Raw genomic sequence first — 24,710 nt, 5'->3', positions numbered from 1 at the left:
TTTCTCCTGGCTGTAATTTTGATAAGCTTTATCTTGAGGGACTTGGAACATAGAGAAGCCTGGGTAGAAATTAAGCATTAAAATGGCTTTTCCTAAGAAGACTGGGAGTGGTTGAGAACAACCATCTGAAATTGGAATGACAATGGGAAATCTTTCCCCATCTTTCCTACTCCTTGACTGATGCTGTGATCAGAAATTTTACTAACATAAGTAATCAAGGGGAAAATGAGATTTTTTTTTTTTTTTATTTCGAGCCAGTGGGCAGAGGGAAAAGGACTTGCTGAATAGGGCTTTGTATTCCTTCAGTGTTTGTTATATTACCCAGAACAAAGAATCACTCTGGTCATGAAGACAGTGTGCTCTCTCTTTCCTGGGTAACCCTCACTCTCCACTCCTAAAAGGGATGCAGTATTCTAAGCATGGCAAATTACCTACAGCGGAAGCCTGGATCAGTCATCTCTGATCTCGGGTGCCTCTTTCTGCCCTTTGACCTCCAGCTCTGTGAAGGGCATCAGCTCTCCAGTCAAATTGAACTGCTTGCTAGCAAAATCCTGCTGTCTTCATTATCTACATTTCACATGCTACATTATCTACGACATTCTTGTCTTGTTCCCCTAACTAGAATCCCTTCCCTCTGAAGTTCTGGACCTTTGTTTAAACTGCTGCAGCAGCATTGGCTGCCTCGTTAAAAGACTTTGGTGTGGGTCTCGACTCTTCTCTGTTCCCGAGAGTGATCTTGGGTAAGCCAGTTATCCTCTGGAGCCTCAGTTTCCTCCTCTGTAAAATTGGATTAACTATGCCAGCTATGCTTGTGAAAGACAAATATTTTCTAATTGAACTACCAAATTGCAGGCTCCTTAAGAACAATAACTATTGCTCTCCAGTATCATCTACAAATGTGGCCAGGACACTTGAGTTGGGACTCTTTTTTTTTTTTTTTTTTTTTGAAATGGGGTCTCGCACTGTCACCCAGGCTGAAGTGCAGTGGTGTGATTGTGGCTCACTGCGGCGTTGACCCTGGGCTGGAGCTATCCTTCTACCTCAGCCTCCCAAGTAGCTGGGACTGCAGGTGCATGCCACCATGCCCACCTACTTTAAAAATTTTTTGTAGACACAGGGTCTTGCTGTGTTGCCCAAGGTGGTCTTGAATTCCTGGGCTGGAGATCCTCCTACCTTGGCCTCCCAAAGTACTGAGATTACAAGCATGAGCCACCATGCTGGCCCGGGAATCTTTTTTTTTTTTCCCCGAGACCAGGTCTTACTCTGGTTGCCCAGGCTGGAGCGTAGTGGCATAATCTCAGCTCACTGCAGCCTTGACCACCTGAGCTCAGGTGATTCTCCCACATCAGCCTCCCGAGTAGCTGGGACTATAGGTGTGCGCCATCATGCCCAGCTAATTTTTTGTATTTTTAGTAGAGAAGGGGTTTTGTCAGGTTGCCCAGGCTGGTCTTGAACTCCTGAGCTCATGTGATACCATCTGCCTCAGCTTCCCAAAGTGCTGGGATTACAGGTGTGAGCCACCATGCCTGGCCCACTGGGACTCTTCAATCATAAGATATTTGGGCCTTGAAATGGATTTTGGGGAGAGACTTAGAAACTAGTGGCAATCAAAATTGGGTTTGCAGTTGGTTTCTAGGTGATGGCAATGATCAGCCGCAGCCAGCCAGGTTTTTCTTCATCTGGACTATGCTTCTCACTTTCAAATTTTTGGAATATTTGCTTTGGCAACAAAACTTTTTAAAAACCAACTCTCTCTGGTGCAGATGTTCTGTTGGAGGATTTGAGAGGAGCTTTAAAACTAACTTCTTGTTACTGTCCTTGCTTAGGTCACAAGAGCAACTCAAAATAATTTCATAAATATGAATTGGCTGCCCTCGACACAACAAAGGACAAGATCAAAAGAACCCATGAAAAAAATCAGTCTAGGCTGGTCCTTAGGTAGTGCGTTATCAATTGATCAAAGTCAGTTACAGATTGAACTCCTTGTTCTACTCTTTCCCCCTTCTCACTACTGCACTTGACTAGTCCAAAACAATAAGTAAATAGTAAAGAAGAAAAGGCCGTCTATACACTGTAAAGTGCTGTGTAAATGTTCGTAATTACTATCGCTGTCTTCATAGTTGATGGGGGGAAGGCTGGATACATAAAAAAATGGTAATACAGTAAGAAGGGCTCAGGTAAGAATGAAGATCAAGTGTTAATGGAGGGTCCGTTTTTGAGCTGAGCTTTGGAGGAAAAATGAATGTATCAGGTGGACAAGACGAAAACAGAGAAAATAGCCGGGAGAGGTGCCTAATGGTTGCCCAAAACTATTGAACTGTTCACTTGAAAAGGATGGATTTTATGGTATGTAAATTACATCAGTAAAGCTCTTTAAAAAATTTGCAGGGTGCTGTATACTAGATTACATAAGACTAGAGACAAAAGCGACCCAAATTTTGCATAGTACTCCATTGCTGTCACATCCGATCTTGTTTTATCCGATCCCGTTAAGGAGGCTGTAATGCTGTTTTTCCTGTTTTATAGATGCAGACATCAAGGGTCAAATTTGTCCCAAGGTCACGTAGCTAGTAGATGGCAGATTGGGTGTTTGAACTGCCATCTTCTGACTTCTGTGCCCTAGTTTTTTGAAATTCAAGGCTAGATTATTGGTGTTTAGCAAGCTTAATTGAATGGGTGTTCAGCAGATATTCCACTTGTTTAGTAGACCGGTCTCATTCAAGGCCTGGTTCCATCCCCAGTGTGGCTCTTCCGGTAGTCTGTAATAGATCAGGAATGGGTTTAGCCTGCCAGCCTGACCTGTGGTTCAGTCACCACACTGAACATTCCATAAGGAAAAAACTGCAGACAGTGTATACCGGCGCCCACTTTCATAGTTTTGTTTTAGTTTTGTGGCTCCTAAATGTCTAAGACTAGTAATATGACCTTGGGTGAGTCACATAAAAAACCAGAAGCCAAAGGGGTTATCTGTAGAACGAAGAGTTGGACTAGCTGAGCACACTTAACACTCAAAATATTTGACTTAAACACCCACATGCAGGCAGGCCTGGTGCACACACAAATTATCCTTTGTTATGTAGATTTGTTCATGCCAGGTTGGCTATAAAACACTTCCAGAGATTTCCGTCAATAGAAGTCAGACAAGCCCAGCAGCCTCCACCCTAAATGTCCTGCCATATTTGTTTGGTCTGCCTCCCTGACTCCAAAGAAATAGCAGGCAGCTTAATCTCAACAGGATTCTCCATGCCACTCCCTCCACTTTAGCCTGTGTTGTCCTGTCTGGCCAGGCCAGCCTCTGCTCTCTGGAGAAGCAATGAGGTAAGGAAGTTAACCAGCAAGCCCCTCTCCTCCATCCCCTCGCTGGAGCTTGAGCTGGGTATCGCTCCATGTTTTGCCATTAGCTTTACCCATCCAGGACAGGGGCACAAATGTTGGTGCCAAGCCCTGCACTCTCAGCTCTGGTGGATGGGCAAGTACTACCCTGGGGTTGAGGACTGTCAGTGGTACTAAGTGAGTCATTACTTGACAACTGCCTAGAGAGATACTTTAAAAGATAGGAAATGGTAGGCATTATTTCTACAAGTGATCAAGTTTACATGGAAGGAACACTTGTATAGGATCATCGTGGATGGGACAGTTCATCTCCAGTGCATTCTCCAATTCTGAGGAGACATCACTGCACAAACTGTACTAGAGTTGAAATGGTACAGAAGCTGGGTGTGGGGGAGGCAGGAGGACAAGGTGGATGGGTGGAGAATGCTTAACTTGGTGTTCAAAATCATGTTACTTATGAGCCATGCGACCGCAGAGTACCTTTGAACCTGCTTCACTTACCTGTAAAATTCTGCCGTGCTACTGCATAGAGTATCTGAGAAAATGAGGCATGCAGTTGATGTTCAGTAAGTATTTTTGTTTCATTTATTTATTTTACCACCATGCCTAGAGAACAATAGATGTTCAGTGAGTATTTGAATATGTTAGTTAATGCTTTAGGATTTCCTGAAGGCAGTGGAATAGAATTCTCACTGAGTTCAGAGCTTTTCCGTATGATAATGTGTGCTTGTGGAGCTCCTGAATGGGGTCCAGTTTAGCAGTTGCCAAAGTTGCTGACATATAACACAAGGGCATTTTTTTTTTTTTTTTTTGACACGGAGTCTCTGTTGCCCAGGCTGGAGTGCAGTGGCGCAATCTCAGCTCACTGCAAGCTCCACCTCCCAGGTTCACGCCGTTCTCATGCCTCAGCCTCCTGAGTAGCTGGGACTACAGGCGCCCGCCACCACACCCAGCTTAATTTTTGTATTTTTAGTAGAGACGGGGTTTTTTTTTTTTTTGAGACGGAGTCTTGCTCTGCCACCCAGGCTGGAGTGCAGTGGCCGGATCTCAGCTCACTGCAAACTCCGCCTCCTGGGTTTACGCCATTCTCCTGCCTCAGCCTCCCGAGTAGCTGGGACTACAGGCACCCGCCTCGTCGCCCGGCTAGTTTTTTGTATTTTTAAGTAGAGACAGGGTTTCACCGTATTAGCCAGGATGGTCTCGATCTCCTGACCTCGTGATCCGCCCGTCTCGGCCTCCCAAAGTGCTGGGATTACAGGCTTGAGCCACCGCGCCCGGCCGAGACGGGGTTTCACCGTGTTAGGCAGGATGGTCTCGATCTCTTGACCTTGTGATCCGCCCGCCTCGGCCTCCCAGAGTGCTGGGATTACAGGCGTGAACCACCGCCCCCGGCCTAGAAGGGGCATTTTTTAACCTTTCCTGAACTGTTCCTATCATTGTTGAAAGAAGCTTCCATATGCAGTCATTTTCATAATAATTAAACTCTAGAGCATGTTGTGAAATATCCATGTGATCTAACCTTTAAAAATAGAAACTCTGTAGCTGTGTAACTACAAAATTCTGGGTAGAAGCCAAAACAATCAGCACTTCTCATTTCTGAATTTAGATAATCCAGTTGTACTCCCTCAGCTCATGGTGAGTTTTGACGTGTTCTGCATCCATGAATACCAGATGTGATACAGTAGGGAATTTCAAAGGAAGGATTACACACCTAGGCTCTGCCCTCTAGGATTTTACCATCTTACAAGGGAGTTGAGACAAAAGCAAGAAAATAACTCTTGCAACTTCTCCCAACATCACAACTTTGCAATTCTTATAAATTTTGCTTGATCTTAGGGCATGACCAAGGCAGAGGCAGGCAGGTCCTACTTCATGTGGGAGAGAGGGAAGGAAGGGTTGGCGATTAGAGTGATAGGTTTGGAATACTGTAGAAAGGAGAGTGGGCAGAGCCAGAGTGAGGTGTCTGGAGCTTGTCGCACAGGCAGTGGGAAGGGTGGGTTGTAGGTTTCTGAGCACCAGAAAACTTTGAGCGCTGTTCCGGAAGAGGCAAGCGGCAGGCATCTGTGCACAGGAGACACTGCCGGGTCCAGGTGAGAGCAGAAGGCTGCACGAGGGAGCCTCCCTGGGAGTGAGCCCTAGGTTCACTATGGGACACGCGGTGGATTCGAAAGGTGCCTGAGGTTTTCATTTGAAACTCTGTTGAAGAGGAATTGAAGAGGAAATACAAATAGAGGAAAGATTGGTTTCCTTTTAAGCACTGAGGCTGTCGGGCAGCTGGTGGAAAGTGCTGCTGGAGAGAAGCTGGAGATCACTGAAGCTGAGAGAGGGGTTTGTGGATATAATTAGGGCAGTGTTTATAGGGAAGTGCAGGTGAAGGGACCGAGAGAGAGATGAGGTTACAAACACAGAAGAGAGATGGAGATGTGGAGGCCCCTGAGGTGGAGCAGCTGCAGAGGCAGGCCTGGGGGCCAGGAATCTGGCTCTCCACTTTCAGCTGTTGGTGAGAAGGGAGTGACGGCCGAGCTTCTCCCATCATGCAGCTGTTGAGTGGGTGCACAGTGCTCATGCTCTTGCACACAGTGGGGTTTTGGGAGGGTGTGATGCTGCAGGGAGGACTTTTCATGATGCAGCTGATTCTCTTTTATTGAGAACCTGTTTTCTGGAGTCAACTGCTCTGTTTTGAATCCTGGCTTTGCACTGTGACCTTGGACAAGTTATTTAGCCTCAGTGCCTTCGTTTCTGCATCTGTAAAAGGAGTATAATAACACCTGCCTCATCAAACTGTTGTAGGATTAATTGGGTTAACATATGAAGAGTGTTTAAAACAGTGCCTAAGCCTAGGACACCGCCAGTGCTTTGTAAGTCTCTGGGTCCTGCTGGCTTAGGTTGCTTCTTTAGGCAGGATGACTTTTTTTTTTGAGACAGGGTTTCACTTTGTTGTCCAGGCTGGAGTGCCGTGGTGCTATCTCTTCGGCCCACTGCAGCCTCAACCTCCTGGTTCAGGTGATCTTCCCACCTCAGCCTCCTGAGTAGCTGGGACTATGGGCATGTGCCACTAGGCTCCACTAATTTTCGGCTGTTGTTTTTGTTTGTTTTGTTTTTGTTTTTTCAGACAGTCGCTCTTGTTGCCCAGGCTGGAGTGCAATGGCACAATCTTGGCTCACCGCAACCTCTGCTTCTCGGGTTCAAGCAATTCTCCTGCCTCAGCCTCCCAAGTAGCTGGGATTACAGGCGTGCACCCCCCACACCTGGCTAATTTTGTATTTTTAGTAGAGACAGGGTTTTTCCATGTCGGTCAGGCTGGTCTCAAACTCCTGACCTCAGGTGATCTGCCCGCCTCAGCCTCCCAAAGTCCTGGGATTACAGGTGTGAGCCACTGCGCTTAGCTTGTTATTGTTATTTTTAAGAGACAGGGTTTCACCATGTTGCCCAGGCTGGTCTCAAACTCCTGGGCTCAAGCGACCCACCTTCCTTGGCCTTCCAAAGTGCTGGGATTATAGGCGTGAGCCACCACTCCCGGCCAGGATGACTTTTTTTTTGGTCTTCCCTGCTGTGTCTCTAGAAGATAACTTTTTGAGAAGCCAACCTGAGTGTTGATTCAAGCCCAAATTTCCTTGGCTCATGTGTTATTTTTTTAGGTCTTTGGAACCTGCCTGTCTCAAGCAGGCAGAAGACGTTAATAATAATTCCTTATATTTGATTGCACAGTGCTCTGTAGTTGACTGAGTACTTACTGTGTATGTACAGATAGGCCCTTATTTGATCTTCACAGAAACCTGTGAGGTAGGCAGAGCTTATGAGCTTCATTTCCCAGGTAGGAAGACTCCTACGTGATTAGGTAGCCTGCTCCAGGTGTGATCCCAGGTGCGCTCCAGCTCAACAAGCACACTGAGAGCCTCATGAACTCTTGGGATCAGAACCCAGGACTCCTGATCCCACTCCGTGCCGCCTTCTCACCCACCCCTCTTCCACCAAGTGGGTGGAAATAGCACTTGCTTTGAAATAAATAAAGAATGATCATTGTGAAAAGGAACCTAAACAGCAATGGGTCATCTTTATTCACATCTATAGTACCAAGTGCTGAGTAAGGGGATCTTAGACTCCAGACACCTGTCCTTTTTGTCAGGCCAGAGCTGCAGTGTGTTGACCGCAGGTCTGTGTCTGTCACCCCTGCTCCTGTGGGTAACCAGCCAGAGTGCCCCTGAGGCAGAGACAGGCCAATCCCTGGAGAGTTCTGCGAGGTCTAGGGAGGAGTTCTTTGTATTTGAACTTTCATATAAACCTCAGCAGTTTCCTGTGCCTCTGTAGTCAGCTTTTGCCTTTTCAAACTTCAGCCAGATAGGTAATGACTTTTACTCATTAGGACTTTTTTCCATTAGTTGGAAACCCAGAGTTGCAATACTGTTTCTTTTTTCCTTAGAATCGCCAGGTTTATGGGAATAACGATTGGGATTCTCTTATATAAAAATAGTGGTGGAATCTTGGCACAGGGTTCACATGTGGCTTTGTTGAAGGCTTGTCACTTCCTCATTTGTATAATTTCCCTCCTTTGTGGCCTAAACATGACTTTCAAAGAGGCAAGAGGAGTTAAGTTGTAATTTTTATTTTAGAACATCTGAAAAATGAATTCAAAGAAAAGTGATATTGATGCCTTGGATTTCCCCACTCATACAAATCCCAATCTCCTGCTGACCTTTTCTCTCGTGTTTTAGGGCTTCAGGGACTGTCGTGGGATTTGTATTTTGATTCTGAGGAACCAGCACAGACTGACTTAGCTTCTTGCCTGTGCCACTGTCATGTGCCACTGTCACTGAAGAGAATTTCATATTGTGACTTCTGTTCAGATTTTTTTTTTTTTTAATGGCTTTTCCATCAGGGTTTTTGGGAGCCATAGCTGCTTCTTGATACCTTCTGTTTCCCTGTAGAACAGACGATTGCAAGCCTGGGGCCCTGGCGAGCTGGGCCCTCTGTGGCTTTCTGAGTCCATCGTGAGGCAGAGGATCGGGTGTGTTTTGGGCAGCAGCCTTCAGAGCAAGGCACTGACCTGATGATTCACACTGACCCCTCCCCTCCGCTGAATTTTCTGACAGCCTTGTGACTCACATGGGAAGTGTGAGTGGCGTTTGAGAAACCTTTCCATAAGAGGTTTTCAAATTTCTTTTGAGATTGCTTTGGTGTTTTTCCTTAAAGTTAGCACATTCTTTGCTTTCTACTTCAATCTCAAGGACAGGAAGTTCATTCTTGTTCTTTACATTGAGGGGCTGATGTTTGTGGTTTTGTTGTTTTGTTCTTCATGTTACTCATGATCTATTGATATTAATTAACCTAAATACATATGGAAATATTCTTTCATTACCTAAGCTTATATAGTTCCTGGTGCAGATGTGCAAAAATGGTGCCTTACCGCATGTTCTTACTCATAGGTGGGAACTGAACAATGAGATCACTTGGACTCGGGAAGGGGAACATCACACACTGGGGCCTATCATGGGGAGTGGGGAGGAGGGAGGGATTGCCTTGGGGAGTTATACATGATATAAATGATGAATTGATGGGTGCTGACGAGTTGATGGGTGCAGCACACCAACATGGCATAAGTATACATATGTAACAAACCTGCACGTTATGCACATGTACCCTAGAACTTAAAGTATAATAAAAAAAAAAAAATGGTGCTTTAGTAATTGCTAAGTCACTATCTTGCTTTTCTCTTTACTGTGATTCTGAGTGTTTCTTACATGGAACTATAGCTTCCTCTTATCAACAAATAAACAGGAAATAGAAATTACGTAAATAAGTGATTACCATTACCTACTTCACTGACTTGACAAATAGGCATTTGGTCTACTTTAATTAATATTTTTCAAAATGTTAAGGTGCCTGTTGCTGTTACTTCATTTTGCAGGTGGCATTGGAAGTGTCTGTGATAGTACTCAAGTGGGCACTTTTTGTTGAAATTTACCATTGAGACCCTAGTAACACTGAAATTTGTGTTGACTTTCTGTAGGTGTTTTCACAGTCCTGTGTTTGGTATGGAGAGTGTGGAATTGCATATGGGGACAAGAGGTACAATTGTGAATATTTTGGCCCACCAAAACCATTGCCAAAGGATGGATATGACTTAGTGCAGGTAAGATCATTATCTTAGGTATTGGGAACACAAAATGCTGATCACAAGATTCTCTGTAATTAATTCTTCCTTAAATGTTATTGCAGGATGGAGGTAGAGGCGAGACTAATAGGCTTAAGTCTTACCCCAAACTCTGAAACTCTAACCTGTAGCATACGGTGGCAGAGAACGAGCACCGTAACTCCAAAGGCTTAATTTTTCAGGGGATGACTTTATACCTCTTACAAAGTTTCCCAATAGCAGGTTACTATTTAGAGCCTGTCCTTGGTACTTCATACGTTGCCCTTGCAGCATCTTCACAAAATATTAGAAGTTAGCTGTTTTTGATTCCTAGATTTCAGGACTCGAATGGACTCTGTTGCTAAGTGGCTTTGACATCCTTGTTCCCTGTTCATCTTAGTGTTTTCTCTGTGTTCCACTGAGAGCCTGTGAATTTTGGCTGCTACCAGGATTCTGATTTCTGTTCTTTTTTTTTTTTTTTTTTTTACCATGCTGTGATACACAGGGATATTAGAACTAGAAAAATCATGTGAAAAGCCTGGTTTTAGAGGCTTAAAGTAATCAAAAGTCAAGTTGACATGATAACAGAGCTCCTAGGCTCACTTGTTCATTTCTTTTCTGTTTTTGAGACAGAAGGAGCCTTGCTCTTTTGTCCTGGCTGGAGACTAGAGTGCATTGGTGCAATCACGGCTCACCATAGCCTTGACCTCCTGCGCTCAAGCAATCTCTCACCTCAGGGTCCCAAGTAGCTGGGACTACAGGCACGTGCCACAACCCCTGGCTAATTTTTAAAAATTTTTTTGTGGTGATGGGATTTTACCATGTTGCCTAGGCTGGTCTTGAACTCCTAGGCTCAAGCAATCCTTCCTCCTCAGCCTTCCTAAGTGCTGGGATTACAGGCATGAGCCACAGCATCTGTCCTCACTTGCTGCTTTCATCATAATTATTAAAGGTTTCAACTTCCCCTGAAACAACTAATAGAAATAGTAAGTAGCACTCTGGTTGAATTGAATCAAACAAACAAAAAACCCTAAGAAGACATAAAATGATTGTCCGGAGAGGAGAGAAAGCTTCCAAATAAAAAGAAAATTAGAAACATCTCTACTACCTCTACTTGTGAATAAGTAGTCAATGTGTAGCCTTTTAAAATATTTCTATAAGAACTTTGCAAATACAGGATGTGTCTTACCCTTTTGTACTTCAAAAGGATTACGTGAAGGAATGTTGACCTTATTTTAACTACTGCCTACTCCTGTGCCTGTGCTCTTTCACCTGAAAGGAACTCTGTCCGGGATTCTTCTTTGGCAATGTCAGTCTCTGTTGTGATGTTCAGCAGCTTCAGACACTAAAAGACAATTTGCAGCTGCCTCTACAGTTTCTGTCCAGGTAGGTTCTGCTGGGGAAACAGAACAACTGGGCTGTAGATACTTGTGAACTGGTGATACTCAACTTTCCATTTATTCTTTGTTTGTTTGTTTACATATTTGTATTTATAATGTCTGTTATATGAATATATTATACATTTATACATGTATGTATACATTTAAAATAGGTGGATATATATTTAAATGTATATTTATATAAAAATACATATATGTATAATGTGTATGCACACGTGTGTGTATAATAGAGACAGAGTCTCACTGTGCTGCCCAGGCTAGAGTGCAGTGGTTTGTGGTGTGATCACAGCTCACTGCAGCTTAAACCTCCTAGGCTCCAGTGATTGTTCTGCCTTAGCCTCCTGTGTAGCTAGGACTACAGGCATGCACTACCCTGTCCAGCTAATTTTTTAAATATTTTTCTTTATTAATTTTTTTTTTTCTTGAGACAGACACTTGCTCTGTCACCGAGGCTGGAGTACAGTGGCATGCTCTCAGCTTGCTGCAACCTCCTCCTCCCGGGTTCAAGTGATTCTCCTGCCTCAGCCTCCCGAGTAGCTGGGACTACAGGCACATGCCACTACACCCAGCTAAGTTTTATATTTTTAGTAGAAATATAGAAATATAGAAATAGGCGGGGTTTCACCATGTTGGCCAGGCTGGTCTCAAACTCCTGACCTCAAGTCATCCACCCACCTCAGCCTCCCAGCGTGCTGGGATTACAGGCATGAGCCACTGCACCTAGCCTAATTTTTATTCTTTTTCTAGAGATGAGTGTCTCACTATGTTGGCCAGGCCTGGTCTCAAATGATCCTCCCACCTTAGCCTCCCAGAGTGCTGGATTATAGGTGTGAACCACAGTGGCCAGCCAGTTTTTTTTTTTTTTTTTTGAGACGGAATGCCCAGGCTGGAGTGCAGTGGCCGGATCTCAGCTCACTGCAAGCTCCGCCTCCCGGGTTTACGCCATTCTCCTGCCTCAGCCTCCTGAGTAGCTGGGACTACAGGCGCCGGCCACCTCGCCAGGCTAGTTTTTTTTGTATTTTTTAGTAGAGACGGGGTTTCACCGTGTTAGCCAGGATGGCCTCGATCTCCTGACCTCGTGATCCGCCCGTCTCGGCCTCCCAAAGTGCTGGGATTACAGGCTTGAGCCACCACGCCCTGCCTGTTTTTTTTTTTTAAGTCAGTTTTTGTTTTGTTTTATTTTAAGAAAGCACTCTTACAATTTGTCAGAAATAAAGAGAAAAACAATAATTATCAGACTTCGTTCACTTCCCAGTTGCTTTCAGAGTTGATGCTTGGTTTCCTCTGTGATGTTCTCACTCTGCAGGATGTCTGCACTGCGGCCAGGCTCCTTTCAAACTTGAGCTGTGCACTGTGGGGAAGAGAGGTTCCTAGGGGTCCTGCTCAGGTGCCTGGCCTGAGGCTCCCATCATGCAGTCCTTCCTCTCCCCCCATGCCTTGCTTTGTACATCATTCTTGTCTCTCCCTCTGGTGAAGGGATGTGATAGAGTCAGGGCCTCCGTAGAACTGGCCTTGGGGAACTGTTAACAAGCTTGTTCTGGTGTAGCTGGCTGGTTTTGTCAAACTTAGTTTTCTATCTGATGGGTTGGCTATGGCCCTGAGCAGTGAAAAAGGGCTTGGTAATAGATGTTCTTCTCTAGGCCTAGCCAGCAATTCTCAAATATGCAAAAGAGCAAGCTGGTGGTGGTCTTTAGAACAGCAGATTGTGGTATCTTTCTAAATTTTTCAGACTTCAGCACACTGGTAAAGATGTTTGGGAAGCAAATATTAAAAAGGGAAAATGCCTCTCTGTGCAAATATCACTGCAGGTGGTGATAGGGCACAGGTTGGCTTCCAGTGAAGAAGTTCTGCTTCTTACCAAAAGTTGACAATAGAGAATGGAAAACCACCACTAAATTGTTTTTTCAGAACAACAAAAGTTGAGACTATAGTTGGGCCAGCATATCCTATGAAAGGCTTGTGGACATTGATGGAACCAAATTGGAGCCTTGTACAGTCAGTCAAAACACATTTATTTAGGATCCACCCTAGGTGAGACATTATGGACATAGGGACATAAACATAAAAAGATAGCCAACCTTTCTCCATATTATGAGAGGCACCAAAGCTTTATTTATAATAACAATGGGAGAAACAACCTGATATTTGGAAAAATATACAGCTGTCAAAATTAGTGATTGTGGGCATTAAATGTGGTAACATGGAAAAAGTTTGAAAACTGTGTACCCCGAGAGTGATTCCTATTAGAATAATGTAATTGTGGTTTCTGGCTTTGTTGCAGTAAAGTAGTGGGGCTCCTGAAAGAAAGAGAGTCTGTGCTTCCCTATCTCCTTCAGTAAAACAGAGGCTCTTGAAGGCCAGGATACACTTTTTTCATTCTTTGTCTTACATGGTCACTGGGACTGGATCAGAGTGTAAAGTAATCTTGATTGCAAGAATGCAAGTCTAATGAAACAACAGCTTTTGCAAGTAACAGTGGACCAAAGGGAAAAGAGAGCTCAGGCAGCTTACGGTTCTTGTGCAGTTGTGTGCTCCTGAAGCACATGCAACCAGAGAACAACATTGCTGTTCTCAGTCTTTACAAACCATGGGGATTTCTCCTTGTGTTTCAGGAGGGCCTCGTGATTTTCTGGAGCTTGAAAGAAAACCTTCAATAGGTTGTAAGATTAAGATTCTCATGATAATTCTCATTATTTTCTTTTCTTTTCTTTTCTTCTTAATCAAAACTGTCAGCTGGTGCGGTGGCTCATGTCGATAATCCCAGCACTTTGGGAGGCCAAGGCAGGAGGGTTGCTTGAGTTTAGGAGTTTGAGACCATCCTGGGCAACACAGTGAGACCCACATCTCCACAAAAAAATTTTAAAAATTAGCCAGGTGTGGTGGCGTACACCTGTAGTCCTAGCTACTTGGGAGGCTGAGGTGGGAGGATTGCTTGAGCCTGGGAGCTCAAGGTTACAGTGAGCTGTGATCACGCCACTGCACTCAGCCTGGGTGACAAAGCAAGACCCTTTCTCAAAAAATAATAATAATAATAATAATTCCTGATGCTCCAAAGTCCCTTTACTCTAGGTCAGAGAATGTATGTCTCTAAATTATAAAGTACAGAATTCAGAGAAGCATCTCTCTCTTTTTGAAATTATAATTGGACACAATAAATGCAGAAAGTAATTAGGGCATTTTTTAAAGGTGTGTCTTTATTTTAACATGAGGTTTTAAGTTTAGTATTGCTGATTTTTAGTATGTTCTCTTGGTAATTTGTCACTTTACAGTAAGTTTAAAATATTCTTTGTCTATTTAAAATCGTTCTCGCTGGCCCTATTACGTGTGAGATCATGCAGAATATAATTGACTTTCCCTTTAGATGTCCATCCTGTTTTTATAACCTACTGAACCTGTTTTGTGAGCTGACATGTAGCCCTCGGCAGAGTCAGTTTTTGAATGTTACAGCAACTGAAGATTATGTTGATCCTGTTACAAACCAGACGAAAACAAATGTGAAAGAGTTGCAGTACTTTGTCGGACAGAGTTTTGCCAATGGTAAGTAAACTTTTAATTATTCCTCTTTTACAGCTGGCATCAGGACAGCAGAGCAAATTGTTCCTTTTAGTTGTCCTGTCAACTCTGTGGAAAATCACAATTTTCAGTTCCATTGGCCAGGAAATAAAGTTGTTGCTTTGCTTGCATCCTAGGACTTGAACTACAACGACTTTAACAATCTCCTTAAAGCGCTTGCTTTAACTCCCCCTAACTTTAACTTCCCACATGGAAAATTTTAGTATGTGCAAGTTTGCATCCATACACTTCAGTAACCATTGGATCTTTGATTCCAACAGACGTGAGTTGTGTAATGTCATAAATTACTGCAAGACTGAGAAGATAGAACTATTAATAGTTGGCAGAGAAGAGGTCATGACTCGGAAGAATCAGATCACCATAAAGGAAAGTCAGCAGGTCTAACAGATAGCAGAAATGATCCTCCAGCATTGACCAACATACAACATTTAATTATAATGACAGTTAAAAAGATAACAAAAAATTCCTTAGAAAAAAGGTCTCATTCACAAAAGCAGCAAAAAATAAGGCACTTAGGAATCCAAAAGATGTGACATACAAGGCAACCTGACTGAATGGAGAGAGGTCATTTTGTCCGGAAACAGAACCCTGCATGTATGGAAAATGGATATGTAACACGTGTCATTACAAATCATTGAGAGAAAAGGTGGACTAGTTGATAAATGGGATGAGAAAATACATTATATTTATCTAATTTTAATTTTTACAGATAAAAAATCAATTATATAGATTAAAAATCCCAATTGGAAAGTTTTAGAAGTAAATATAGAATATCTTTATGACTTTAAGATAAAGGAAAGATTTCTAGACAGGAGAGGAAAAGCAGAAACCATAAGGAAAATATTTATGAATATAAACAACTGTTATCTGGAGCAGTCAACGAAATGCAAATTTAAACAGTAAACTACAATTTCACACCTTATCAGCTTGGCACAAATTAAAAAGCTGGTCAATTTCAACTATGGATGAAAATGTGAAGCAATACGAATACTAATATACTCCACCACTTATAACCATAATTTGGTATAATTGTTTGAAAACTATTTGGAAAACAACTGTGATACGTAGTAAAGTTGAAGATAACTCTCCTCCCAGAAATTGCACGTGTAGATGCCTGCCTTAGAGAAACTCTAAATGCATATAAACCTGGAGACCCACATAAAAACACCCACTGTAACATTATTGTGATTGTGAAAAATTGAAGACCTCAAGAGAATGAGAAGACATGACACAGACTGGAAGAAAGTATTTGCAAAAGACATATATTAGTAAGGACTATTATTCAAAATATACAAATAACTTCTAAAACTCAACAAGAAGAAAGCAGACAGCCCAACTGAAAGATGGACAAAACAACCTGAACAGATACCTCACCAAAGAAGGCATACACGTGGTAAATAAGTACATGAGAAGAGATGCTCAACATTATGTCATTAGAGAATTACAAATTAAAACAACCAGATACCACTACACATCTATTAGAATGGCCAAAATTCAAAACACTTGCAACACCAAATGCTGTCAGTGAACTCTCATTCATTGATGGTGGGAGTACAAAATGGTACAGCCACCTTGGAAGATAGTTTAGCAGTTTCTTACAAAACTAATGATACTCCTTGGTATTTACTCAAATGAGTTAAAATATGCCTACCCCAAAACCTGCACATGGATGTTTATAGCAACTTTGTCCATAAGTGCCAAAACTTGGAAGCCACCAAGATTTCCCTCAGTAGGTGAATGGGTAAATAAACTGCCACATCCACACAATGGAATATTATTCAGTGCTAAAAAGCCATGAAAATTCAGTGCTATCAAGCTATGAAAGTACATGGACAAACCTTAAATCCTATTACTAAGGAAAGCCAATCTGAAAAGGCTACTTACTGTATGACGTTCTAGAAAAGGCAAAACCATGGAGACAGTAAAAAGTCAGTGATTGCCATGGGTTAGGAAAGAGGAAGGCGTGAGTAGAGCACAGAAGATTTTTAGATGGTGAAAATACTCTGTATGATACTATAATGGTGGTTACATGTTTATATGACATTTTAAAACAAAAGTACTACCTACTTAAAACATACAAGTACACAACATGCATGGGAAAGATAAACATCAAATTCAGGATTGTTTTACCTTAGGGAAGGGACTACTGTCAGGGAGGGGCAATTGGGGAGCTTCAACTGAATCTATAGAGTGTATGTATGTGTTGAAGTATTTATTTTTTTGAAGAGACGGGCCTCACTGTGTTGCTGAGGCTGATCTTGAACTCCTAGCCTTAAGTGATCCTCCCACCTCGGCCTCCCAAAGTGTTGGGACTGTAGGTGTGAGCCACCACACCTGGTCTATAGTGCATTATTATTTGTATTTATTTTTTAAATTATGCCATAGCCAGTTGTTCTGAATAGTGCGTTATTATAAAACAGAGTCAAGGTTTCATGCTGTCACCTAGGCTGGAATACAGTGACGCAATTGTGGCTCACTGCAGCCTCAACCTCCTAGGTTCAAGCAGTCCTCCCGAGTAGTTGGAACCACAGGCATATGCTACCACACCTGGCTAATTAAAAAAAATTTTTTTTGTAGAGATAGGGTCTTGCTTTTTTGCCCAGGCTGGCCTCAAACTCTTGGCCTCAAGCGATCCTCCCACTCAGCCTCCCAAAATGCTGGAATTACAGGTGTGAGTCACTGCACCTGGCCAAGTCCATTTTTTTTTTTAATGTTGAGGCAAATGTTGTAAAATGATAAGATTGATAATTAACTGGGTAATGAGGAAATGAGAACTGTAGTATTCTCCGTGTTTTTTTGTATGCTTGAAATATAAAATAAAACCTGAAAACCAAATGGTGAGCTGGAAGATATGAGGGAATTACCCAGAAAACAGCATAGAGATAGATCTATAAATCATTAAAGAAATGACATATAGGATAACATGAGAAGCTCCGGAGAGTTGGGGAGAGACAATCAAAGGGATAATGAGGATTTTCCAGAATGGATAAGGGATGAACCCTGAGACTTTGAGAAAATTCAGTATACAAAAATCAGTACAAGTGTACAGAAATACTGCAGTGGACAATCTCAAAGTGAAAATAAAACAATTCCATTTACTATAGTATGGGAAATACTTAGTAGTAACTGTAACAGAAGGCAAAACACTTTAAAACTAAAGAACAGCCGGATGCGGTGGCTCACACCTGTAATCCCAGCACTTTGGAAGGCTGAGGTGGGCAGATCACAAGGTCGAGAGATTGAGACCATCCTGGCCAACATGGTGAAACCCCATCTCTACTAAAATACAAAAATTAGCTGGGCATGGTGATGCTCGCTTGTAATCCCAGCTACTTGGGAGGCTGAGGCATGAGAATCACTTGAACCTGGGAGGCGGTGATTGCAGGAGCCAAAATCATGCCACTGCACTCCAGCCTGGCTGACAGAGTGAGACTCCATCTCAAAAAAAAAAAAAAAAACCACTAAAACTAAAGAACATTATTCAGAGAAATTAAAGAGGATCTAAATAAATGGAAAACATTCCATGTTTATCAATCAAAAGACTTAATATTGTTTAGATATCAGTATTCTCCAAGTTGTTTTGAGATTCAGGGCAATCTCTGTTGTAATCCCAACTGACTTCTTTGATTGTCAAGCTGATTCTGAAATTCACATAGTAGTTTGAGGGACTTAGAATAGTAAAACAACCTTGAAAAAAATAGGAAGACTCACGCTTCTCAATTTCAAAACTAAGCAATGGAAATCAAGACAGTGTGGTACTGGAATAAAGATAGACATGTAGATCAATATAACTGAGAATAAATAATATATCTATGATCAACTGATTTTTGACAAGGGTGCCAGGGCCATTCAATGACAAAAGAATACTCTTCATCAAATGGTGCTGCAATAACTGGATACACACATTCAAAAAAATAAATAATAATGAAATTGGGCCCTACCTCACACCATATGTTAAAGAAATTAACTCAAAGTGGATCAAAGACCTAAATGTAAGAGCTAAAAACTATAAAACAGAGTAAAACATAGGGATTAATTTGCATGGCCTCATATTTGGCACTTGATTCTTAAATATGACACCAAAAACAAGAGCAACAACAAAAAAAAGATTAATTGGACTTCATTAAAATAAAAAAGTTTGTATTTCATAGGATGCCGTCAAGAAAAGACAAGAAGGCCAGGCACAGTGACTCACACCTATTATCCCAGCATTTTGGGAGGCTGAGGCAGGAGGATTGCTTGAGCCTGCGAGTTCAAGACCAGCCTGGGTGACAAAGTGAGACCCTGTGTCTACAAAAAATAATTAGCCAGGCATGGTGGCATGTGCCTGTGGTCCCAGCCACATGGGTATCTGAGGCAGGAAGATTGCTTGAGCCCGAGGAGGCTGCACTAAGTACCTCGCACTCCAGCCTGGGTGACAGAGTGAGACCCTGAGTCAAAAAACCAAAAGGACAAGAAAATGTTTGCAAATTATGTATTTGGTAAAGGGACTTGTATCTAGAATACATAAATAACTCTTGGCCGGGTGCAGTGGCTCATGCCTGTAATCCCAGCACTTTGGGAGGCCGAGGCAGGCGGATCACCTGAGGTCAGGAGTTCAAGACCAGCCTGGCCAACATGGTGAAACCCTGTCTCTACTAAAATAGAAAAATTAGCCAGGCATGGTGGTATGCGCCTGTAATCCCAGCTACTCAGGAGGCTGATGCAGGAGAATTGCATCAGCCTGGGAAGTGGAGGTTGCAGTGAGCTGAGATCACGCCATTGCACTCCAGCTTGGGTGACAGAGCTAGACTTCATCTCAAAAAACAAAAAAAAACTCTTACTACCCAATGATGAATAGATAAATAACCCAATTTAAAATGGCAAAAGATCTGAATAGAGCAGACGTTTCTTCAGGGAAGATATACAAATGGCCAACAAGCACATGAGAGATGTTCAACACTATGAGTCATCAGGGAAATACGAATCAAAACCACAATGAGATACCACTTCACACCCACCAGGATGGCTAGAATCAAAGTCAGATAACAAGAAGTGTTGACCAGGCTGTGGAGAAATAGGAACCTTTATTAAAAAGAAATCCAAAAACCAAAAACATTAGCTGGACACAGTGGCTCATGCCTATAATCTAGCACTTTGGAAGGCCAAGGCAGGTGGATCACCTGAGGTCAGGAGTTTGAGACCAGCCTGGGCAACATGGTGAAACCCTATCTCTACAAAAACTTAGCTGAGTATGGTGGTGCACATCTATAGTCCCAGCTACTTGAGAGGCTGAGGTGGGAGGATCACTTGAGCCTGAGGGGCGGAGGTTGCCAGTGAGCTGAGATAACACCACTGCACTCCAATCTGTGTGACAGAGTGAGACCCCATCTCAAAAAGAAAAAGCATTGCTGGTGATGATGTAAAGTGGTATAGCCACTGTGGAAAACAGTTGGGCAGTTCCTGAAACAAACACAGAATTACCATATGATGTGTCAGTTCCACTCACAAGATGAATGAAAACATAGGTCAACACAGAAACTTATACACAAATGCTTCTAGCAGCATTACTGATAATAGCCAAAATGTGGAAACAACTCAGATATTTATCAGCTGATATAGGTATAAACAAAACATATATCTATACAATGAAATGTATTTTGGCCATAAAAAGAAATGAAGTATTGATACATGCCACAGTATGCATGAACCTTGAGATCATTATGCTAAATGAAAGAAGCCGGTCATAAAAGACCACATATTATATGATTGGATTTACGTGAAATGTCTGAAATAGTCAAATAAATAGAGACAGTTCAGTGGTCGCTTAGGGCTTAGAGAGGTGGGGAGGTAGTTGAGCATAGCTAGAATACAGGATTTCTTTTGAGGTGATGAAAATGTTCTAAAATTGACTATGGTTATGGTTGCATATATCTATGAATACGCTAAACTCCATTAAATTATATAGTTTAAGGGGGTAAATTGTAAATTGCATGTAATTATATTGTAAATTATATTGCGCCACCACACCTGGCTAAATTTTTTTTTTTTTTAATTTTTTGTAGAGACGGGGTTTTGCCATATTGCCCAGGCTGGTCTGGACCTCCTGAACTCAGGCAGTCCACCCACCAGGGCCTCCCAAATTACTGGGATTACAGGTGTGCATGACCACCCCCAGCCCAAAGACAAATATCTTAAAAGCAAATAGAGACAAGACACAAATCACCTTAAGACAATGATAATTGGAGATTTTCTTACCAGCCGTGATAGAGCACAGAAGGCAATGGAATAATCTATTGAGAATTCTGAGGGAGATGACTGTCACCCTAGTTAACCTGTCTTTCCAGAGCAAGGGTAAAACAAAATGAATGTGTAAGCATCTCCTTGAAGATTAGGGAAAGAAGATCCTGGGAAGTTTCTAGCAAGCAGGGATGGGTAAATGAGAATCGACAGACCCATTCCAGCTATTTTCTTAGGTGTAAAACACTGATACTATCCTTATATGATGTGTTGTCTTTATGTATAATAAAATGTAATCCAAAAAGATAACAGTATTAGGTTTTTGGGGGTTTTTTAATTTATTTTTTTGAGATGGAGTCTTGCTCTGTCGCCCAGGGCCCAGGCTGGAGTGCAGTGGCGCGATTTCAGCTCACTCCAAGCTCCGCCTCCCGGGTTCATGCCAGCCTCCCGAGTAGCTGGGACTACAGGCGCCCGCCACCACACCTGCTAATTTTTTTGTATTTTTAGTAGAGATGGGGTTTCACTGTGTTAGCCAGGATGGTCTCGATCTCCTGACCACGTGATCCGCCCACCTCGGCTTCCCAAAGTGCTGGGATTACGGGCATGAGCCCCTGCACCCGGCCAACAGTATTAGGTTTATTGACATATGACCTCTGCCCTGAAACCAGTTTTCCAAGTAAGTTCCATAATTCTCTGGCTGTGTAGCTTCCTGCGGCAGAGGTTTTCTGGAGTCAGCTTCGTTAACTGAAGAAGTACTAAGACTCTTAGCTGCGTCTTCCTGGGCCTTGGTATGCTCTTCTATACAGTGGGGATACAACTCCAAGCTGTTGTGTGCCTTTCCCTTTCCTGTTTTTACTTTTAAGTTACTCGGAATCGGGCCTCCATATTATTAGCAGGGTGATAAGCCAATTTAAAGGGAATCTCTGTTCGTGCCCTTAGTGTTTGCTGTCCAGCGTTCCAGCATGGTGCGTATGAAGTTCGTGTTTCCCTTCAAGAGGCCTTTGTAAGATCTTTCCTCGTGAATTACAGCAAGCATCTTTTCTCCTTTTTCCTTTGGTTTCCTCTTCTAGCAATGTACAATGCCTGCCGGGACGTGGAGGCCCCCTCAAGTAATGACAAGGCCCTGGGACTCCTGTGTGGGAAGGACACTGATGCCTGTAATGCCACCAACTGGATTGAATACATGTTCAATAAGGACAACGGACAGGCACCTTTTACCATCACTCCTGTGTTTTCAGGTAGAGATAAAGATTCCAAGTTTGGTGTGTTTATGATATTGTTTTAAAGCCAAGGAACTGGCTGGGCACAGTGGCTCACCAGTGCTTGGGGAGACTGAGGCAAGAGAATTGCTTAAGACCAGGAGTTCCAGACCTAGCCTGGGCAATGTAGTGAGGCCCCATCTCTACAGAAGAATTAAACATTAGCCAGGTGTGGTGGCATGCACCTGTAGTCCCAGATACTTGGGAGGCTGAGGCAGGATTGCTTGGGTCCAGGAATTCAAGGCTGCAGTGAGTTGTGATCATCCCATTGTACTCCAGCCTTGGTGAGGGCAAAGCCCTATCTCTCCATGAATGGATGAATGAATCTCAGTTGAGGAATCATAATCTGCAATAGGAAGATAAACGCATTCAGGTAACTAGTTCATAGTTTCTCCCAGTAAGAAAGGTAACTGGTACATTTATCCTGCTCTGGCTAATTTAGTGGGTGCTGGGAGTGGGAGTGGAGGAGGAAATGAATTGCCTTCAGGCATTGCTGTGGTAATTGAAAGAATAAGCAGTTAAAAAGGGAGTGGGAGGCAGCTTTTCCAGAGCTCTGCTGTAGTATTAGCTTCTGAGAATGGAGATAGGACATGACTGAGGATTACCTTGGTATGTGGTGCACTTGGAGGATTGCTCTATCAGTGACAAACCCCTATGCACAAGTTCATTGAGGCAACTTAAAATTCCACAGGACGAAGCAGCAAAACATAATTGAATTAAACTAAAACCTCCAATTCTTTTTATTCTTTCAGTTGTTTTATGTATTTCAGTGGGCTTTTCGTTGGGTTTAAGTATAATACAAAATTTTGGATGTTTTTAAGTGAGATTTGTACTCAACACAATTCCTTCCTGTAGATTTTCCAGTCCATGGGATGGAGCCCATGAATAATGCTACCAAAGGCTGTGATGAGTCTGTGGATGAGGTCACAGCACCGTGTAGCTGCCAAGACTGCTCTATTGTCTGTGGCCCCAAGCCCCAGCCCCCGCCTCCTCCTGCTCCCTGGACAATCCTCGGCTTGGACGCCATGTATGTCATCATGTGGATCACCTACATGGCATTTTTGCTTGTGTTTTTTGGAGCATTTTTTGCAGTGTGGTGCTACAGGTAAGCAGTTTTGTTTATCATCCAGGGCAAGAAGAACAAAATTGCCCACTGGCACTTTGAGTTTTCACTTGTCAGACCTTGGTTACTTAGGACAAGAATCAAATACCTACATGAATACCACTGCGTGGATTACTGTGTTCTACAGCTATCATATAGTAAACCATCAAAGTCCTGTTTAACACTGCAACAGCAGAAGTGAATTTTACTGATTTATTCAAAATGATGTGTGATTTAAAGCACCGTGCATTAGCCACTCATTCTTTTTTTTTTTTTGGACACTGAGTCTCACTCTTGTCACCCAGGCTGAAGTGCAATGGCGCGATCTCAGCTCACTGCAACCACCACCTCCCAGGTTCAAGCGATTCTTCTGCCTCAGCCTCCTGAGATAGCTGGGATTATAGGCACCCACCACCATGCCTGGCTAATTTTTGTATTTTTAGTAGAGACTGGGTTTCACCATGTTGGCCAGGCTGATCTCCAACTCCTGACCTCAGGTGATCTGCCCGCCTTGGCCTCCCAAAGTGATGGGATTACAGGCATGAGCCTCTGCACCCAGCCAGCCACTCATTCTTTAGAAAGTCAGAGTAAAGGCTGGGCGCGGGGCCTCATGCCTGTAATCCCAGCATTTTAGGAGGCCGAGGCAGGAGGATCACGAGGTCAGGAGTCCATTGCACTCCAGCCCTGGTGACAGTGCAAGACTCTGTCTCAAAAAAAAAAAAAAAAAAGATGTCAGAGTCAAATGAGGGAAATCAGATTCAAATCTAATTAAATGCAGTACTATAGTCCTTTTAGATATTTGCATCTTAATTTAGGACAGTACTTTTTTTTACTTTTTATTTTGAAATAATTTTAGACTTAACCAAAAAGTTGCGAAAATGGTAGAATTTGTGTGTATCCTTTACCTAGTTTCCCCGATGATACAACTTACATAATTCCTAGTTCAATGATCAAAACCATGAACATGCCATTATTATTACATTATTATTAGCTAAACCACAGATCTTAATCCAATTTCACCAGCTTTTCCTCCAATTCCCTTTCCTGTTTCAGGGTCCCGTATTACATTTTTGTGTTTTATGAGTCCCCTCAATCTGTGACAGAAAGTTCCTCAGTCTTTCCTTTTCTGGCCTTGACACTCTTGTTGATACTGGTCAGGTATTTTGTAGCATGTCCTTCCGTTTGGCTTTATCTGGTATTTTCTCATGATGAGATTGAAATGAGGTGTTTTGACAAGTACATCACAGAAGTCACGTCATGTCTTTCTCGGTGCATCATGTCGGGGTCGCTGATGTTGATGTGTCTCTTTCCTGGTGATGTTAACCTTGAACACTTGCTCAAGGTGATATCTGCTGGATATCTCCATTGTGAAGTGACTGCTTTTCCCTTTGTAATTGATAAATATCTTGGAGGAAGATGCTTTGAGACTATGCTAATATGTTGTTCCTCCTCAAACTGTCAACCCCTGATTTTAGCATTCCTTGTTGGGTCTTGTCTGCAACAATTATAACTAAGGTGTTTACCTAATAGTGATATTTTTTCTCTTTCCTTCTCTTCCTCTGCATTTACTAACTGGACTTCTGTACAGAAAGCTATCCCTCTCCCTCATTTTATTTACTCAATTATTTACATCATGGACTTTTAATTTTGTTGGTTGTATCCAACTCTGTCATTTATCTTGTTACTCAAAGTTT

The 24,710-nt window shown here is 42.6% G+C and overlaps 1 protein-coding gene across 3 annotated transcripts in view; it reads left to right on the top strand.

The window, feature by feature from the left end:
* NPC1 (NPC intracellular cholesterol transporter 1) overlaps nucleotides 1–24,710 on the top strand; it is a 61,350-nt gene that overhangs the window by 3,142 nt on the left and 33,498 nt on the right. For all 3 annotated transcript variants that reach the window (XM_030926023.1, XM_030926022.1, XM_030926021.1), the window contains exons 2-6: nucleotides 9,341–9,463; nucleotides 10,743–10,849; nucleotides 14,225–14,400; nucleotides 21,726–21,893; nucleotides 22,770–23,019. In XM_030926023.1, the coding sequence (XP_030781883.1) occupies nucleotides 9,341–9,463; nucleotides 10,743–10,849; nucleotides 14,225–14,400; nucleotides 21,726–21,893; nucleotides 22,770–23,019 (824 nt within the window). The remainder of the gene's footprint in view (nucleotides 1–9,340; nucleotides 9,464–10,742; nucleotides 10,850–14,224; nucleotides 14,401–21,725; nucleotides 21,894–22,769; nucleotides 23,020–24,710) is intronic.

This window comes from Rhinopithecus roxellana, chromosome 21 (genome assembly GCF_007565055.1).
Source record: "Rhinopithecus roxellana isolate Shanxi Qingling chromosome 21, ASM756505v1, whole genome shotgun sequence".
NCBI classification, from domain to species: Eukaryota; Metazoa; Chordata; class Mammalia; order Primates; family Cercopithecidae; genus Rhinopithecus; species Rhinopithecus roxellana.
The sequence above is the reverse complement of the archived record's forward strand: the minus strand, read 5'-3'. Positions and strand labels throughout refer to the sequence as shown.